The sequence below is a fragment of the Rattus norvegicus genome, chromosome 12, assembly GCF_036323735.1.
Source record: "Rattus norvegicus strain BN/NHsdMcwi chromosome 12, GRCr8, whole genome shotgun sequence".
NCBI classification, from domain to species: domain Eukaryota; kingdom Metazoa; phylum Chordata; class Mammalia; order Rodentia; family Muridae; genus Rattus; species Rattus norvegicus.
In genome coordinates this window covers 17,039,238-17,054,833 of record NC_086030.1, presented here as the reverse complement: position 1 = coordinate 17,054,833, position 15,596 = coordinate 17,039,238, and the positions used below count along the sequence as shown (strand labels likewise).

At 48.6% G+C, this 15,596-nt stretch overlaps 1 protein-coding gene across 1 annotated transcript in view; it reads left to right on the top strand.

Annotated features, from left to right (window-relative positions):
* The first annotated feature begins 1,527 nt into the window (after nt 1–1,527).
* The window catches only part of Wipi2 (WD repeat domain, phosphoinositide interacting 2), a 28,431-nt gene continuing 14,362 nt past the window's right edge, over nt 1,528–15,596 (top strand). The window contains exons 1-2 of the mRNA NM_001007615.1: nt 1,528–1,793; nt 9,272–9,354. Coding sequence (NP_001007616.1) covers nt 1,720–1,793; nt 9,272–9,354 — 157 coding nt within the window. The 5' untranslated portion in view covers nt 1,528–1,719. The remainder of the gene's footprint in view (nt 1,794–9,271; nt 9,355–15,596) is intronic.

Sequence of the window (15,596 nt, the reverse complement as noted above, 5' to 3'; positions counted from 1 at the left end):
GCCCTGAATACCTGCAAGGAAATGGTGTTTTACTGGACATAGCAGGGCAGCTGCACACATGAACTCATAGCAGTTATGGCAGAATATATCAGACCCATGCAGGTCAAGCCAGACCAAATCTCATTATGACCAGAGATGGGCATGAAGCCCCACTCCTAGCTAAGAATCTATTGTTAATTGGTAGCTGTTGAGAATGGGAATCAGTGTTCTTCAAAGGAATGGTCCCTGATAGGCTGACAACACTCCAGTACAAGGCTATAGGCAACACAAAATGGAATCGATGGGTCTAAAAAAGAAAGACAAAAAAAAAAAAAAAAAAAAAAGACACAAATTTGGGTGGTAGGGAAGAAGAGTGGATCTGGGTGGTGAGGTTGAATATGATCAAAACGCGTTGCATGAAATTCTCAAAAAAATTCATTTTCAAAAAGAAAAGCTGGGAATCGTAGCACATTTAATTCCAGCAGCAGAGGTTGGAGGGCAGAGGAGAGGGCAGTAGATTGCTGTGAGTTGAAGGTTAAGATCGGTAAGTTGCAGACCAGTAAAGGTCCCCAAAGGCCAAAACATTTTAAAGGCTACTTTTAGCAAGCACGGTGGTGCATGTCTGTAATCTTTTAAGAGGTAAAGGCGGGAAGACCAGGAATTCAAAGTCAACAGCGTCCAAAGCTAGTCTCAGATAGATGAGACCCTATATCAAAAAAATAACAAGGGGTTGGGGATTTAGCTCAGCGGTAGAGCGCTTGCCTAGCGAGCGCAAGGCCCTAGCTCCGGGGGCGGGGGAATAACAAAAAACACGAAACAGGAAGAGTGGGAAAGTGTGTGCCATCTTCTCCTCAACAATTGTCTTTGCCCCTTTGGCTGTACTAACAAAGTTCGACTTCACGCCCACCTTGACTTTCCTCAAGGACAGCACACTGCTCTTGAGAACCATCAGCCAGCCTCTTGCCTACAGGCTCAGTTCTAACATGTAACAGACAGAACAAGTTTCGCTCATCTCCAAGACCTTTGCCATCAAGGCATTTTCATTCCCTTGGGGGGAAGAGGAGAAAGGAATGAATGGAAGGAGGGCGGGAAGGAGAGAAAGGTGCTTCCCATATACTGTTGCACGGATTAATACATTTAAAGTAGAATCCTGTCCCAAGGACCGTGACCGCACGCGCCTTGGAGAAGTCACTTCCAGTCTCAGATCCACCATTTGGGAAATTGTTTACAGTTCTGAACCTCGCTTTTCAAATCGGCAAAACGGACGTGTGATATTCTCTTCAAGCAATGCGGTGCGCACAAGTCCCTAGAACAATGACCGACGAACCAGGACCAACGAGGTAACTTGTCGTTCGCAGCCAGAAAGCTCCCGCCCACTCTCCGCCACGCGCAGGCGCACCTTCCAGCGCACCTTTTATGCATGCGCAGTCGACCGGAAACACCCGCGGGAGCCCGAGGTGAAGAGGCGGGGCCTACACAGCGGGCCTGCGCCGTAGGCCGCCGTGCGTCGCGAGGGTGGGCGGGACCGCGCAAGCGCGCAGCCCGTCCCGGCTCTGGAGCATAAACAAGAGTGGGGACGGTATGAGGCGGCAGTTGGTCCCCGCGCAGCGAGAGGGGGCGAGCGGGGCGGCGACCCGGACCGGGTACAGATCCTGAGTGTAGCGTGCTCCCGCGGGCCGCCCGACTTGAGCCGCGCGCGCTCCCGCCAAGGGGGTCCGAGTCCGTCGCGCGCGCGCAGCCATGAACCTGGCAAGCCAGAGCGGAGAGGCCGGCGCCGGCCAGCTGCTGTTCGCCAACTTCAACCAGGATAACACGTAAGGCCGGGCTCGGGCACGGGGTCGGGTCAGAGGTCAGGGCCTGGGTCAGGTCGAGGGGTATGGGCGGGGGGCGTGCTGAGCCCTCGCGGCCGCTCGAGCGCTGCTGCCTCCTGGGCCGGGGGAGGTGATGGAACTCGGGGTATGCTCCCATCCACCTGTCCTAAGACCTTGCCTTTCGCAAAGTTGGGAAGGAATTGAGCACACCGGTTTGTGCCTGTCACCCGGACTGGGTTTCGCGGCCGTCCTGGGCATCGCCCGCCTCCCTCTTTCTATACATCTGTATCTTCAGTGTTTGTATCGCTTTTCATGGCTTTTCTTCTTCTGTTTTCTTATTTCTTCTCTGCCGTTTTCTGGCAAGTAACTTGGTCTCCTCCAAACAAGGACCAAACGGCAGTAGTAACCCAGGCCTTCAATCTAAGAGAGACTTTGTCCTCAAGGGGTCTGGGTGCTTCAGAAGGGGGTGAGGTGGGCTATTCCTGCGATTAAAACAGAACCTTAATACCGGTCTACTGTTTGGCCAGACTGAACTGCTATAGGTCCCGATCTGGTTCTTCAAGGCTGCCTCATTGGCATACCTGGAAGGTAGGTAATAGATGAGGTTTCTAAGGAAGGAAGGATGAGTTATGGGACTGGAAGGGAGAAGAGCCATCTTGGGAAGTGAGTAAGAGGAAGTGATGTAAGAGGAGGAGGAATGGGTCACTTGGCATCACACTAAGTAGTTGGTCGCTACTGGCACAATAGCATTAGCAAGGCAAAGACTGAGGCTTTTGTTTTTCCTCAATTAAAAAGTTAGATTGGAGAATGGCAAGTACCTGTGTGGGGGTAAGCAACAGGTGCTCAGTTGGACCTTCTCAGCTTCTCAGGGGGGAGCTGTCCTGAGATTGGCTTACTTGGTCCAGGCACGAATGAGACGGCGAAGTTCAGAAAGAGTCAGCCAGGATCTTAAAGTTGGTTAATAGTGGAATGGGGCAGGGGTAGATTCTCATCTCCTGAGCTCTTTCCTGAGCTCTCTTCTGGTCTTCTTTCTATTGTACCACACTGAGTCTTTTCTACTTCAGAACAGAATTCTTAAGACAGTGAGTCTAGAAGTAATAGTGGACCCGGGCACTGGAGGGAGGGTTCAATGGATAAAGCCCCTGTCACACAACCTTGAGGCCCAGAGTTGGGATCCCAGCACCCACATAAAAGCTAGGCAGCTGTCTATAATCCCAGCACTCCCCAGGTAGATCCCTGGCTAGTAAGTGAGTAAGGTCATCAAGCTCTGGGGTTCAGAGAAGAGACCTTACTTTGGTAAGTAAAGAGGGAGACACCTGACATCAACCACTGGCCTCCACACAAGTGTGTGCACACTAGCAGGTGTGTGCCCTACACACGTTCAGGCTGCTAAAGCCGGCACAACAAAAGCTACAGGGACAGCCTGGTGCAGTTTACCGAGTGACTGAGCAGGTGCCATCCAGGTGGGAGGAAAGCATCTCCAACCAGCAGTGTTTAGGCTTCTGAACCATTAGGCTTTGAGGATCATTAGGAAACTCTGATATTACAAGACTTTACTTATTTTGAGACACCGACCCCCAGCCCTGAACCCACTAGTTTATAAAGTTATTACTTAAAAACAAGACCTGCTGTGTCATTTGTGACTTGCCAAAGAGATTCTAGAAACCTAAGTTGGAAGGAATTCTAGGTTAGAGCTATACTGGGAGTTTAGTGCAGGGACGTGAACTCAGACCCAGTGACAGACGCCTTTAGTCCAGTGCTGGTGACACACTTTTAATCTGCTGCTGTGCGGCAGAGGCAGGAGTATCTCTTGAATCCAAGGCCAGCCTGGTCTACACAGAGAAATCCTGTCTCACCTCCCATCCCCATCCCCCCCCAAAAAACTAATGTCCTGCTGGCCTTGAATTCCTGGTGCTCCTGTGCCTTCTGAGGGCTGGAATTGCAGGTGCGCCACCTTGCAGAGGAACAGGTGGGGGGGGGGAGTGGGGGGATGGGAGGAGCACCTTTAATCCCATTGCTTGGGAGGCAGGGGCAGGAGGGTGTCTGAATCCAAGGCCAGCCTGGTCACATAATGAATTCCCGAATAGCCAAGACTGAATCGAGAGACCTAAAAAGGATGGGGAAACAGCAACAACCAAGGGGCTAGGGCGTGAAGGTTTGAGTTTGGCTCCTCAGCACCCATGTAAAGCCAGGCAGGGGTTTTGGGGGAGCAGGGCATCTGTAACTCTAGGACCTGTGTAGGCGTAGGGACAGAGATAGGTTGATCATCCTCAGAGCCTTCTGGCCCAGTCTAGCCAAAGAGTAGTAATCTCCAGGTTCAGTAAGACACCTTGTCTCAAATAACAAGGTGGAGTGCTGTGAAGGAAAATGCCCGCCTGCTGGTCTGTGGCCTCCATGGAAACATACGTGTACATGCACACAGATATGCATCCACGTGTGCAGAAATACCTTAAACATAGACCACATAGAATTTTAAAAAGTTTAGGCCAGGTGGAATGTTGTGTGGAATCCCATTTCCTGTGTTCAGGGATAGATGGGGGCCACTGTGCATCCATTCTGTAGTAATTCCAATGCCATTTGTAGTGCTCCAAATTACGTTAGTCTTTTTTTTCTCATACTACTAATATGATTTCAAATATTGAGAGGTTTCTCTTTTTGTGCTTCTTATTCTAAAAGTGATGACATCTGTGTGATCTGCTCTTTACCATCTGTTTATTATTAAAGGAACCAAAGGAAAGGACAGGAAGAGGAGCCCATCCTGGCTGTCGAGTCCCATCAGTGTTTCTTAAGTGGCAGGTTTATGTGGGGCACTCGCACTCTAGCTTTTCCAAGTTGAACTTAACCAGTGAATGACCTGCATAGGGTCACTGGATTCTCACATGGACTCATCAGGACTAAGGTTTTCCAGAGGATTTTGGGAAGTCAGAGAGGTGGCTGTGTCTATTCTAAGCCTCTTCCCAGAGGGCTAGAATAAAGGGACACCCACCCCACCCCCATGTTAGAGAGGCTCTGAAGGTATTAACTGTTCTCTCGGTGGACTGACCAAACTTTGCATTGCTGGGCCTCATTCCGGAAGGTACTATTCTCTGCATGTACCTGTAAACTTAAGGCAGATTTCAAAGCTCCTTCAGCCTTAACCTGTCTGCCTCCTGTGTGTCTGCGGGAGATCACTGCAGATCACACTGGATACACAGTGACCCACAGACCCTGTGAGGTATCCCAGTTCTGGTGTTTCTTAGGGAATATGTTAGCCCCTAAAAAAGAAACTGGCCAAGGAAAGAGTTCGGCTTCTGGTACTCTGAAAGACCTCAGGACTTCTGGTACAGGTCTAGAGTGGGGATGGGCTAGTTTCTCCATGAACTCGGCCTGGCTGTGGTCTTACCAGCACCTGTCAGATCACTGCAGCCATGGGGCAGTCAGCTTCCTGTTTACCTGTGGCTTGTCCCACTCACCTACATAATCAAGTGTGACCTTTTCACAGTGAAGGTAATGACAGGGAGGGCCTTTATGGACTGATGCCTGAGAAGCGAGGGGCAGATCTGCATGTTCTCATGTGAAGTGGAAGTCTACCACCCACTTCAGGCCCATGTTTAAATTCAGTAACAGGTATCATTTCAAGATGGCAGTTCCTTCCCCACAGCTTCATGGAATAGCAAAAGGGTGTTACAATAGGCTTGACTCCGGAGGGGAAGATGAGAAAGGAGTTTGTTCTTGAGGGGGTCATGTATGTCAGATCCCCTTGTGCTGGAGTTACAGGTGTGTGAATTACCTGTTGTGAGTGCTGGGAATCAAACTCAGGTCCTCTGCAAGAACAGTACGTGCTCTTAACCACTGGGCCATCAGCCCAAGCACACGCATCTGTCTGTTTGCTTGTGAGTGTCTCCTGTAGCTCCAGGCCAGCCTGGGCCTTGAAATTACTGTGCTGCGTGGCCATGGTTGGCCTTGAACTTCTCAGAGCCTCCTTTTGCATTTACCTCCCCAAAGCCAGAGTCAGAGATGGGCACATCACACCTTTAACATCTTTATTGTTTGAGGCAGTCTCTACGCAGCCTCAGTTGGCCTTGAGCTGGAAGCCCGCCGGCTCCTCCTCCCGAGTGTCCTCTCCATCCCTATTGCAGTCTGTATTCCTCAGTCAATAAGGATAACATTGAACAAACAGGGATTAAACTCAGGGCCTTGTACATGCCAGCCAGGCAAGTGTTCCACCACTGAGCTGCATCCCTGTGCCTGGGTTAACTTTTTAATAAGGCACAAGCATTCATTGCTAATAGAATAAATCTTACCTCTCCTGTGGTTATGCATTTTCCATGCTTAGAAATCATTTTCAAGAGAACCTTCTGAAGAGGTGTATATGAGAGCCTGTTATAGGTGTCTAATGAAATGTTGCACTGACCTGAGACCTGAGGGCCAGTCCTGCCCAGCAGGTGCTCTGATGTGCTGCCCCCAAACCTACTGACAGTGTCATTTTACTACTTGCCTTCCCTGGTAAAGTGTTTCACTTCCGTTTCTTAATGATGGACGGCACAGTCAGTTTGGTGGGTTTTGGCACTGAAACTGTAGCCCAGGTATTTAATACTCTGACCAGTTCTGTATACCTAGAACATCAGAAAGATTCATGGGACGCATCACTGAAAGCCAAGCTCTTGGAACCCAGAGTCCACTCTCATGCTTAGACAAGAACCTCCCTAAGCTCATTTTGTGATTTCCAAGCAAACAAGAAATGAGAAGAGGGGTGGTCTTGAGGGGAAAAAGATAAGGTGGCAGCTGTCTGTAAGGGTAAGATTTTTTTGTTTTGGGGGGTGTTTATTTTTATGCTGGAGACTGAACCCAGAGAGCATCATCACACACGCTAACACTTCTAGAAACTATTTTTGTGAATTATGGTCGGGGAGCTGGAGAGATGGCTCAAGCGGTAAGAAGCACTTAGTGTGCTTGCAGAGGATCCAGGCTTGGTTCCTAGGACCCACATGGTGGCTCGTGAGCACCTTTTACTTAAGTTTCAGGGTAACTTTCGGTTGCCCTGGCTCCTGTATATTTGTAGTATACATACATACATTCAGACACATTTACATAGAATTACATGTGTGTCTCACATGTTCTGACCATCTGGCATGAGGCACAAAACCTTGTACCCAAAAGAATTTGCCAAAGCAGGCATTGTGGTTCCTGTCTATCCCAGCACTCGGAAAGTCTGAGGCCAGCCTCTTCTATTGTGTTTCAAATAAGCATGAAACCAACGTGTCCTTTGGTTTTAAGCTGCATTTAAGCTGGGGACTGGTAAAGCGGCTCTGTAGTGAGGGCCTTGCTCCAGAGGCCCTGCGCTCACAGCTCTGCAGGGGGTGGCCGATGCTTAGATGCATAGATAGAAATGAAAACCTTTCAGACCACGGGAAAATGCTCAACCTAGGAAGGATTTTTGTCTTTCTTTTCGCTTGGTGGTATTCTGGGTGTTTTGTTTTCTTTCACATTGAGGCAGGAGCTCACTATGTAGCCCAGGTTGGCCTTGTTCTCCTGATACTCCTGCTGCTTACCTCCCAAGGGCCAGGGTGGTTTGTGTTTTAAATTCACAAGTAGTCAAGGTAAGAGATTAAAATATGCTTACAGTAAAAACTTTACATCTGGAAATGACTTCCTTGAACACTAATTTGCCAGAGTTCTTAGCTGCTGCGATTTTATTTCCAACCTTTCTGGGGAATTGTTTTTTTGCTTCCTTTAAAAAAAATTGCATTAAGACACATCTGGCCTGGCACTTGCTGTGTAGAGCATGCTGGAGCCCCCTCCACCCAAGTGCTGGGACTAAAGGTGTCCAGCACCACAGCCACCTGTTACGACTCAGTGTGTCCAGTCTCTATACCTGGGCACTTGGTTGAAAGAACTCAGTGTAAACTCACTTGGTTGAAAGAACACTGTCAGCTGGTAGAGAGCAGCTCTAGCCCTCAGGTTTCCACAGCACTCACAGAGTCTCCCCTTCCTTTCTTTCTTTTTCTCTTTTGGTGATTTGAATCAGGACCTCATGTAGGCCAGGCTGCCTTTGAACTTGTTATGTAGCCAAGGAGGACCTGGGATTTCTGATCTTCCAGCCTCTCTTCTACCTCCCAGGGGCTGAGATTGCAGGCGTTTGCTGCCGTACCCAGGTCTAGGAATGCATTCCACCTCTGTGGGAGGGCCAGAAATGTCAAGCCATAAGCTGGTGTAGCCTCAGGTGTCATCCTGGGGTACAAATACAAATGGCTGGTCTGGTCTGCCCGTGGAGATGTGTTTTCATCTTTTCCCAGCATTAAACAAAACCAGCCCTTCATGTCTCCCCTTTTGTCTCTCCTTGCTTCTCCCTAATCATCCTTTCTGCTGGGGTCAGCTGTGTGTACTGTTCTCTTGCTTTCTTGCTCTGTTGCATTCTGGAGATGGAATTTTCTGATCAGGAACCCCTTCGTTTGGTGTCACCAACCCTCTATGCTTTGAGCTTTTTAGCCAGAACATAGGCATTCAATCCCTAAGCCTTCTCCATCTGAGGCAGGGGTTCTCAACCTTTCTAATGATGTGATCCTTTGATACAATTCCTCATGTTGTGGTGACCCCAGGCATAAAACTATTTCCGTTGCTTCTTCATAACTGTAATTATATGAATCGTAATGCTATAAATCTGATAAGGGGACCCCAAGGGGCGGAGACCTGCTGGTTGAAACCCAATGGTCTTCCAATTGCAGGGTCTGAATGTTCTTGGTGCATGCCATTCCTGCCCCACCTCCTGGCCACAGCACCTTAATCAGTGCATAAGGCAGTGAAAGGCATTCCTGAGACAAGGATGGATGCTAAGCCCAGGTTGTAAAGTATCATTGTTCTAAGTGTAGAATGCATAGTGACTTACTGAACTTGGAGGCTCACTCACAAGTGCCAAAACAGCCGTGTGTGTCTGCAGTCACTGATTGACAGCTCATTACTCTTCATTTAGGGCTCAAAGTTTTGTTCATTTGTTTTTACTATTTTAATCTTTTCCCAGGCTTTATGGCAGGGAGGGGTAACTGACAAACTTGAATATATTTAAGGTCCACAGCTGGGTACCTTTGTATACATATACATGAAATGAAGGAGCATTGGGGCTGGGGAAATGGCTCAGAAGGTAAAAAGCACATGCCATACAAGTATGAGGGTGAGTTCAGAGCCCACGAACACATGGCAAGCCAGGCATGGCCCATCCTCCTGAGGTTGGAGGGGAGGCCACTCCTGGATGCTTGCAGGCCAGCCAGCCTGCAGTATGCAGCTGTGGTGGTGCCCTGTCTCAATGGCCATGCCACAAGCTTTACAGAATTCTGGCCTATTGCACCCTCTGCCACACCCGTGTTACAGACGCATGAGATGGCTCAGAACACCCGGGTGATGCCTTGTGCAGACCCTGGTTACTGGTGGGTAAAGTGGGCACTGGTTTATGCATGATCGCTGTGTACGTGCATCAGCTCTTACTTCTGAATTTGGCTTTTTTGCAGGTCCCTAGCTGTTGGTAGTAAGTCCGGGTATAAGTTTTTCTCCCTATCTTCTGTGGATAAGCTGGAACAGATCTATGAATGCAGTAAGTGCTTGCTTTATTTTCCCTTTGTTAAACCAAGTAGACCTGTTCATCTAGATTTGGAATGCAGTCTTCTACTCCAACACTGGGCAGTTCAAGTGCACACAGCCCGGGGCAGTCCTGTTCCACCCTAACCACCTCAGGAACTCACAGGACTGACCCTCTGGGTACTCGTCCAGATCTCTGGTGTTTGTGTATATTAAGTGTACATTTAGGTTGTGTGTTTGAGCTTTCAGGACCTGGCAATCCACCATACATAATCTGTCATTTCTCACCCCCTCCCAATACTGTTTAGACTGTATTACTGTCATGAAGGGCTCCGAGGAAATGGAACTGTTCCAGCCCCATAGAAATGGTTTCCTTTGGTTGGATTTTGATTGTGGTCTGTAAATTGGGATAGCAGAAGGGCTACAAGCTGGGGCTTCTAGAAAAGAAGTAATGGCTCTCTGTTGGACTATGGTCAGTTGGTGACCATAAAACACATCATTTGGGGCTAGAGCAGTGGCTCAGTGGTTCAGAGCTCTTGTTGCTCTTTCAGAGGTTCTGGGTTTAGTTCCCAGAACCTGGATGGTAGTTCTCAACCATCTGTAACTCCAGTACAAGAGATCTGACACCCACTTCTGACATGTGCAGACACCAGGCACCCACATGGTACACACACACACACACACACACACACACAAGTACAGGCGAAACATTAAGTAAATTTTTAAAAGAATAATTTGTGTGTCTGAGTGCTGTGGGGATATGGAGGCCAGAGGCAACAAGCAGTCTGTTTCAGCTATTCTGCACACTTTTGCTTTGTTTTTGTTTTGTTTTGGTTGGGTCTCTCACTGAACCTAGAGCTTGTCCATAGAGCTAGACTGGCTGTTCAGTGAGCCCCAAGGATCTGCCTGTTTGCCTCCCCCATGCTGGAGTTAGACATGAGATAAGGCACCCAGCTTTTTAGATGGGTCTGGGGATCTGAACTGAGATCCTATCCTCTTGCTTACCTGGCAACTACCTACCAAGATATGTTCCTAACCCCTAGACATTATTAAATGACAGGTTTTCATATTATTTATTTAGTGTGTAACCTCAAATATGCGCATGCATCACCACACAAGCATGAAGGCTAGAGGACAACTTACAGGAGTCTGTTTTTCTTCCCACTATTTGGGTCTCAGGTCAAATGGCTCTGGTAGCAGGTACTTTTACCCACTGAGCCATCTTGCTTGCCGATAAAGTATTAAAAAGATGGAGGGAGGGAGGAAGCACCACTGGGCTGATGGTTCAGTGACTAAAATGCTTACTGCTTTTACAGAGGGCTTGCATTTGGTTCGCAGCACCCCCATCAGGAGGCTCATAGTCGCTTGTAACTCCAGTTTCAGAGGATCTAACACTTTATTCTATTTCCTGTGGGCATGCAGGTACACACAATACACATGTTAAAATGTTTCGTTTTATTTTTTACTATTAAAAACAAAAATTGTGACCATATGCCTTTGAACCCAGCACCTGGAAGGCTGAGACAGTCAGATTTCTGAGTTCAGGGTCAGCCACGGCTAAATGGTGAGACCTTATATCTAAAAAACAAACAAAAACCTCGGTGTGCGTTTTTAACGTCTCGTCATGCCAGTGTAGAGGTCAGAGCACAGCCTATGGGCCTGCGGTCCCAGATTGCAGTCAGGTTGCCAGGCCTGGAGCAGGTGACTTTAGCTGCTGAGGTTCTTACAGCCCCGCCCCCGCCTGTGAGGTGCAGCCCCTCACAGGTAGCACAGCCAGAACAGTACTGCTCTTCCATCACTGTGTCTGCTTGTGTGTGTAAGTCTGTGATGTTTTAGCACCTGTGGAGTCCTGTACAGGACCCTGATACAACTCTTCTCAGCTAGAGTGGTGCTTCTCACCCTTCCTAAGGCCATAGCCCTTTAATACAGTTCCTCGTGTTTGGTGACCCCCCCCCATACAATTAATTTGTTCCCACTTCATAACCATAATTTTGCTACTGTTATGGATGATAATGTAAATACCTGTGTTTTCTGATGGTGTTAGGTGACCCCGTAAAAAGGGTTTTTTGACCGCCAAGGGGGTTGAGACTCACAGGTTAAGAGCCACCAGTCTAGAAAGGTCCTTAGGTTAAAGTTAGGGCAGTGGCCCATCTGTAATCCCTGTACTTGGGAGGACTGTGTTCTCTGTCAGCCTGGGTATAGTATAGTGAGACCCTGTCTGGAAAAAAAGCAAAGTAATAATTAATACATAAATAAAAATCCTTTCAGGTTGACAACCCTCCCTCCCTACCTTATCCCACCCATCATCTTTGATCTGCCTCAGCTTCCTGAGTGCTGGGCTTGCCAGGTTTGAAAGTTGTGTTACTCAGGTTGTATCTCTGGTTACTACAGTGAGCCTCCAACTAACTAGGAAGTGCAAATGTATTTAGGTCAGTGGAGGAGGCTCAAGGGCACGACTGTTTCAGTTCAGTCAGGCTCTGACACTTGAACCCACAGGCAAGAGAGTGGGAACACTGGTTACCACTAGAGACAGGAAGGCTGGGTGTGGGCACACTAGTAGGGACCCCCTAACCCTAACCCTAACCCTAACCCGGTTCTGAGCTGTCATGTGAATGCTGGGAGTGGAACCCAGGTAATTCTGAAGAGTGCGTGGGTTCTGGGGCTTCAGACTTGGGCCCCCTACCCGTGAGACAAACGCTTTACCAGCTGAGCCATCTTGCAGCCTGTGATTGGTGTTTCAGGCAGCACAGTTCCCTGAGAACTGACTCGGGTGTGAGGATACTTTGGTTTTTTGTTGGTAAGCAGTAGTTCATGGGAACTACTACCATGGGCAGACGAGCAGAGAGTCTGGTTCTGGACTGTTGTTCACAAATAAAGTCAACATCCATGGGTTCACTGTGAATGTGAATTTGCTTTTCTTGAAGGTGACTGCCCAAGAGTTCAGTTGTGTGGTAACTGCACATGTAGGGGTTTTTTTGGAAGCAGGTAGGGCAGAATGATCAGGGAGGGGTTCAGGCTCATGCTTAACTAAAGAGAGTTTAAGTCCCAACTAGGTTACTTCTGCAGCAACAAAACAGACAGGAGAGCCTCTGCAGACACTTCTGGGTGACCGGACCTCATTCATCAGTGATAAATAAGGCAAAGGCAGTCCAACTGTTGACAGCACTGTGCACCTTTCCTCTTAGATCTGTGCACCCTGTCTCCTTTTCATTTGTGTTTCCTTAGTGGTGGTGTTGACACAGTCTATGTAACTCTGGCTGTCTTGGAACTCTTTGTGTAGGCCAAGCTGGCCTCAGGCTCAGAGATCCACCCGTTAGAGCTGGGATTGAAGTGTGTCCGCTGAACCTGCTTTGCCTGGGACTTCTGAGGTGTGCCAGCTTTGGTTTTCATAGCTGTTTGTCCAGGGCTGGGGTCTCAGTTCAGTGTCAGGCATTTGTTTGGCACCTGTCCTTTACCATCGTCTTTTTGCCCACTCTCCTTTAGTTTCAGATTAGACTCAACCCAGGGTGTCCTTTGTGTTTTGCAGTCAAGGATGGCCCTAAATTGTCTAAATTGAAGTGGCAATCACTCTTGTAGACTGTTCTCATTGTTGAAGAGGAATAGCAGGTGCCTAGTGACAGCTGCTTCTAAAAAGAGGGGCCCAGGAGTGACTGTCAATCTTGAGGCTAGGGACTCGGGAACAGACAGGTAACTAGTACACAGCCCTTAGCGCACAGTGAGGAGGAAAGAGGCTTCCATCTTGGAATTCCAGAGTCCTGCCCACCAGGAGGGTAGAGGGCCCCCTTCCTGCCAGAGGTCATCTTTCAGGTGCCCTTGACTCCAGGATAGAGTTTGTCTGACAGACCCTTCTGTGTCACCTTGGTTACTGCCTCAAAAATGATTACTCACTGGGAGAGAATAGCCACCAGTATTAGATGTGCTCCGTGTCCTGACCCGTGTCCCGCTGCCTCTCCTAGACATCATTACTCTGTTCCCACAGTCACCTAATTCCTGGTCCCTCAGTGTCCTCTAGCCTCACTGAGATGGCACTGGACAGACATCACCCAGTGATTACTGATAGAAGGGGGTGGGCCAGCATTCCTGACATCTGAAGCAGGACTCCTTCTGCAGAAGGGTGGCCCACCTCAGGAAAGGCTCCTTTGGCTCTTAAACACCGGTGGCTAAAGTGTGGTCAAGTCCCTAGTGAGTGGAGTGCCTCACCTCACTGTTGGGTTCTGCTGTCACTGTCAGTGGCTGTGTGCAAATCATGGTTCTCCTTGTATTGGGAGCTTAGTGTGTAGAGTACTAAGGAATGCCAGAGCCTGGGCCTCATTGCCTCTGCCTGGACTTCTTCCTACTGCTTTTGGTGGGAACAGAGTGTGATATCTTGATAGCATCTTGTAAGTGTGGGAAAATAGCCTGCAAAATTCTGTGTCCCCTTAGTGAACTTTGGTTTTTTGTTTGTTTGTTTGTTTTTGAAACAGGGTTTCTCATGTAACCCTGGCTGTTCTGGACTCACCCTGTAGACCAAGCTGGCCTAGAACTCACAGAGCTCTGCTTGCCTCTGCCTCCCGAGTACTGGGATTAAGTACTGGCATGTACCTCCCAGCGAGAATTTGGATCCTTAAAAATGGATGCTAAGGCAGACAAAGAACATTCCAGTTAATACTTACACATTTGTGCTTTCTGATTTGTGCGTGCATACACATGTTTGAGCAGGGGTGGGAGATCTTGGAATCTGTTCAGTCCTTCCACTGTTTTGTGGTTTGTGGAGCTTGAACTCAGGTAGGTCTCCAGGCCGGTAGAACCAGCACTTTACTGCTGAGCTCCCTGGGCGGCTCTTATCTGAGTTAGTCCTCTACCCAGAAGCTGCCTGGTAAATCTGCCCCTTCAGTGTTGACCACCTCCTCACATGGGGCGGGTGTCCTGGAAGGCAGTTACCTCTGAGTGAGGGTCAACCTTGTCTAGCTTTCTTAGGCAAGCAGAGCGAGGAGTTGCACTCACGACTCTACTAATCTAGGTCTGCACACTCATAGCTCCTAGCTGTCCCTCGTGAACTCACATCTTTGCTATCAGCCTTTGTCGTTTCATCAGAAGAATGAGCCAGGGCAGGTCCTGGGGAGCAGGACCAACCACTGCTGCTTCTTTAAAGCAAACAACAAATAAAGGCTTTGCCCAGGAGCAGTTTGGTCTTTCCTAACAGTGCTGCTGCGATTCAGACTTCTCAGCCTTCATGTGTGAGACAGGTTTTACTGTATAGCCCAGGCTGGCCTGCAGTTTTAGCTTCCTAAATGCTAGGATTACTAATGTATGCTAGCATACCCTCCATTTTAAAACTCAACTTGTCAATCAATCTTTCTCAATCCCTCCACCACTTGGACACAGGGTCTTAATGTAGACCAGGTAGCCTCAAACTCTGGTGACCTTGAACTTCTGATCCTCCTGTCTGTCTCCCAGGGGTGGAGATTAAAGGCTGTGCTGCCACTCTTGTTTTGATGCAGATGTCGAGCTAGACCCCAGGGTTTCCTGCGTGCTGGGCAAGCGTTCGAAAGCTACTTCCCAGTTGATCTCAAACATAAGCAACGTTGTAAAAACTTGGGTCTACTGCCTGTGGCTTCTGTCCCCATGTTCTCATGTGTTCCAACATGCCTCGGTGTTAGAAAGCTCACAGTGTACGTTCTTGTGGTTTTCTTAAATGTCACTATAACAGCAGTGTCCACTATTGTATAAAATACAGAAAAAGGCCTTTGTCAACTGTCAGAGTTTAGATGTAAACTTCTCCAGATGCCATGCAGGGTCAGAAGCATGTGAATGGGGACCATGCTCCTCACAAAACTTGTACTTCTGAAAGTTTACAAAGTGAGCCCAGCTGTAGCTCAGTGGTATCCTTGACCAGAGCACCTCATGGGCATCTAAGTTCTCAGGGCTAAGAAATGACACCTGCCAGAATATCAATTCAGTGAGATTTTACAGTAACAGAGTCACTTCTCTGCCTTCGTGTGCTGTTGGAGAGCATCCGCTCTTGACTGGCAACACTGAGAGAGCCCAAGTGTGGGCAGACCTGTGGGAAATGTGCTTCGGCAATTATTTCATTGTTGCCAGCTGCCCACTGCACCGCAGAAGCAAAACAGCATTTGCTTAGCCCAAGTAATTCCTTTCCTAAGGTAAACTTTTAGATAGCCAACCTCGCGGAAGTGGACAGCATTGTGCCCGAGGCCACCTGGAGACTAGGCCATTGCCACTTTAGGTCACTGAAGTTTATGTCCAAAGTGTTCTCTG